The sequence below is a fragment of the Humulus lupulus genome, chromosome 6 (assembly GCF_963169125.1).
Source record: "Humulus lupulus chromosome 6, drHumLupu1.1, whole genome shotgun sequence".
Classification (NCBI taxonomy): Eukaryota; Viridiplantae; Streptophyta; class Magnoliopsida; order Rosales; family Cannabaceae; genus Humulus; species Humulus lupulus.
Genome location: NC_084798.1, coordinates 184,128,028 through 184,131,963, shown reverse-complemented (window position 1 = coordinate 184,131,963; position 3,936 = coordinate 184,128,028). Strand labels below are relative to the sequence as shown.

Here is a 3,936-nt window from a genome sequence, read left to right as displayed (position 1 = left end):
GTTGGATTAAGAGACGATCTTGGCGGTCAGTGGTGGTGGAGACGGATTGCTTGAATGTAGTCCAAGCTATTCGTAGTTCAGTGAAAATGGTTTCAGCTTTTGGGTTAATAATTAATGACTGTAAAAACTTGCTTAATAGTCTTTGTGATGTTGATCTATTTTTTGTAAAACGGTCTGCCGACAAGGTTGCTCATTATCTTGCTCGAGCATCTTATTCTCAAGCTGACTGTATTTTTAGAGGGAGTGATGTTCCTTCTAGTTTATTGTCTCTCTCTCTTGTTGGAGGACTCCTTAAGTTAATAAAGCTTTCTTTTATTTAAAAAAAAAAATATAATAATAAAAAATATATTTTTTGCGTGTGTAAATTTTAGTATTAATTTTGGAATGGAAAAAAAATCTAAAATTTCATTATTTTGTTGGTGAATAATTTTGCAGTTGGAGTTGCCGAAACTAAACATGACTTCCACGATATCTAAACCTAAACAGTAAATCACATCAAATATAAAAAGTTGGTCACCTCACTTGAAGGACTAGTCACCCTGCAAATGTTGATGTTCAATAACTTTTGTAGGCTTCAATGTCACGTGAATCGAGAAATTGCTAGTTCTCTTGACAAAACATTAGCTCTAAATCCCAACATACACATATATATACATAATATTTTGTAAAAACCATTCCAAGCTTTGACCAAGCTTGATACTGATAAACTCACAAGATAAACAAGTCAAAAAGCTTCAGTAACTCATTTGTCCCAACCACAAAAATGGCTGCATTTTGCATGTGAACCACTCTCAAAACAAACCCCCATCATCAAAATTTGCTTCTTTCTTTCTTTTATTCCTTCATTCAATCTTTGCACCATAAAAGAATGTTCTAGAAAATAATTTACAACTATGAACAAACATATAAACTTTTAAAAATATGTACAAATATTAACTTCACATAAATAAAGAACAATCTAATAAAATTCTAAAAACAAAAATATAATGAATTTAGCTCTATTTTTTTCCTCTTCTTTTTGGGAATTTCTAAGGAGAAGAACCCCATAAGACCTCTGCAACAATGGTGGCAGCTTCAGCATCAGAAGCAGAGGCTTCTCTCACTCTAACCAAAATCAATTGCTTCAAAGCTCTCTTCTCTCTCTGTCTCAGACCTTCTCCTACCTCTAACTGTACCCAAAACCTAGCTACACAGCTCGCAAATGGATGACTCGCCATAAACCTCTTCTCTCTGCTACTCTCTCTCCTCCTCCTCTGAACTCCACCAACGCTGACTTTTCTCTTCTCATTCTCATTTTCACTTTCACCGTCTTCTTCGTCCATTTCGAACATACCCAGATCGATCAAATCCCCACCCAGCTCCGATCTCTGCAACTCAACCAGCTTTCTTATCAGGTCTTGCTCGAGCATGGCGTCAATGGCCTCCTTGCGCCCGAAGTAACCGATTTCGAGGACGCAGTCGAATGCCAAGACTCGGATTTGGAGGTCTGGGCTGCTCAGAAAGCTTATGATTTTGGGGATTTGGCCGTTGGATTCGATCTCGTCGACTATTGGGGACTTGATCGAACGAATCAGAGAACAGAGTACTCCGATCGAGTTTGCGGACGCCATTGTTGTGATCAGAGCTTTTATGGTCTGACCCATCAACACTTGACCGACGAACACGTCTTTGTTGAATCGAATCAGAGCCGAGATGGCCATCGCCGAGTGCTCCCGAATCGTCATGGCGACGGAAGAGTTAGGGTGACAGAGAACCGATTCCAGAGAAGAAAACAGCTTCGATTTCAGTATCAAGTCTTGCAACTCGCGATTGAACCCTTCGGAGACTCGGTCCTCGAACTGAGTCAAGAGCTTCACCAGTTCGTCCTCGTTGTGCTGAGACGGTTCTCGCAGACACCGGCTGAGACTCTCGACGCTCTCTCTGTCAATCCAGGACTGGATTTCGGACTCGATAGCGGCGGCGACTCGGGACAGGGAGTGAGTCGTGAGTCGGCGAGTGAGGAACGAGGTGAGTCCGTGGTGGGCACGGGAGCTTTGGAGGGACTGAACCAGAGCTTTGAGGTGCGAGAGGTGTTTGGATAGAGTAGAGAGATTTGGGTCCTTGGAAAGGATGTTGTCGGACTCGGTCTCGAGCTCTAGCAGAGCTTTAATGGAGGACGAGTTGGAATCGTTCGAGTCAAGACTCGGATTGGTTTGTAAGTCGTGGGAAGCTTGTTTGAGAGCTTCGAGGACTTTCAAGACAGATGGGGACTCTTGTTTTTGCGAGTCCTCCATGGCTAACCTCTTCTTCTTCTACAGAGAGAATTTTGTTCCAGCTTTTATCACAGACGTTTTGCTCTTGACTTCTCTCTCTAAATCTCTCTCAACAACCAGTCTTGTTTTTATTTATTTTTATTTTAATTTATTAATATTATTTTCGTAAGTAGAAGTAGAACTACCAAACACGTTGCCTAATAAGCCACTTGGATTCTGCTTTTTTTATTATGTAATATAATCTGATATATAATTATACTATTTCATGTGTTTTCTAGTCTTTTCTTTATGTCTTTCATTTTCCGTTTTATTTTTGTTTGAATATTTTTATAACCAAAAATGAAACGGGTAAATCATGATGATGCTTTTGAAGATTTTAAAAGGGTTTTTTTAAGGAGAATATGATGGAACTTTCAAAATCATTCAAATAAAGTTTGTTTTGTGTTTAGTTAATGTACCAGAGTAAATCAAATATCAAATAAATCATTAATATGATATTTATTAGAATACTTAAAAAAATATATTTTAAAAAAACGTTGAAATACAAAGTTGCCTATTATTATCCTTGTTTTCTCCTGGGACACGTGGCACAATACACTGGATCCATGGGCTATTTTAAAGAGATCCAAGGCCCAGTTTGAGCCCAATGGACGGGGAAGGAATAAGTGTGAGTGACCCAATTACCAGCAAGTCCAGCATTGTCCACTGGGCGCCGCCACACGAGGGAACCGGGACCATGATGTGGGCCCGATTTTTCCTCCCAGACCCAGCCTAATGTGTCATCCGGGATGCGATTAAAGGTGATGGACTCAAGTCTAAGAATGGACCGGGACGATAGCGGATGAACTCGAGTTCTGGTAAACGAACCAGAAACCTGGTAAATGGATCGAGATATTGGTAAATGAACCCGGACTAGGCATCCGAGTTGGACATGATAGACTGTCCCCGACACTGACATCACCCCGAGAAACATGGAGTTTTGTCTCCTCAACTAACCTGCCGAAGATGTTACATACGGAATGTACGCCGTTATTCAAAACAGTACTGCCACTACTCTGACGGATCCTGTCCCTAGGATTTCCTTAGAAGCCCACGCGAATCAGATTGAAGTTGTGTACTGTTGTCAGTTGTACAACGTGGTTATGCTCAAGCCCCAATGGGCCCTGATTAGTGTATTTTATTTGATAGAATCATTTGTATTAAGCCTCCGTTAGTGAGTAAATCATAATTATATCCGCATTGGGCCCGGATTAGTCCGACCCAAGTCTAGTGCATCCAACTGCCTATAAATAGTGTTATCCCCAAAATTTCAGTTCGATGACGTGGCAATCAGAAGTGACAAGTGGCAATGCATAATCAGTAAAAGGCACATTAATAGTCAATAAATGCGTTGGCTCTTCGGAGTTGCGATAAAGTGATCTGATAGAATTTCTGTTCGACCGGTGAAGATTTTTGACTGACCAGTCAAGTGTTATGCTAGACCAGAGAAATGTCATGACCGACCAGTGAGGTACCTGTTCAACCATTCAGGTGCTTGTCCGACCAGTCAGGTTTTTGTCCGACCAGTTAGGTGCTAGGTGCTTGGCCAACCAGTCAGGTGTTTGGCTGACCAGTTAGTCATTTTGGCCGACCGATCATCTATTTTGGCCGACCAGTCAGTCCATTTTGCTAGACCAGAAATGTG

At 41.1% G+C, this 3,936-nt stretch overlaps 1 protein-coding gene across 1 annotated transcript; it reads right to left on the bottom strand.

Moving 5' to 3' along the window:
- Positions 1-807: 807 nt before the first annotated feature.
- On the bottom strand, positions 808-2,366 carry LOC133782801 (uncharacterized). Its single transcript, XM_062222191.1, has one exon. The coding sequence runs from the start codon at positions 2,271-2,273 to the stop codon at positions 1,029-1,031; it is 1,245 nt and encodes a 414-aa protein (XP_062078175.1). The 5' UTR covers positions 2,274-2,366; the 3' UTR covers positions 808-1,028.
- Positions 2,367-3,936: the final 1,570 nt, after the last annotated feature.

Coding starts and splice junctions, on each gene's coding strand:
- LOC133782801 (XM_062222191.1), bottom strand. CDS start 2,273: ATGGAGGACTCGCAAAAACAAGAGTCCCCATCTGTCTTGAAAGTCCTC.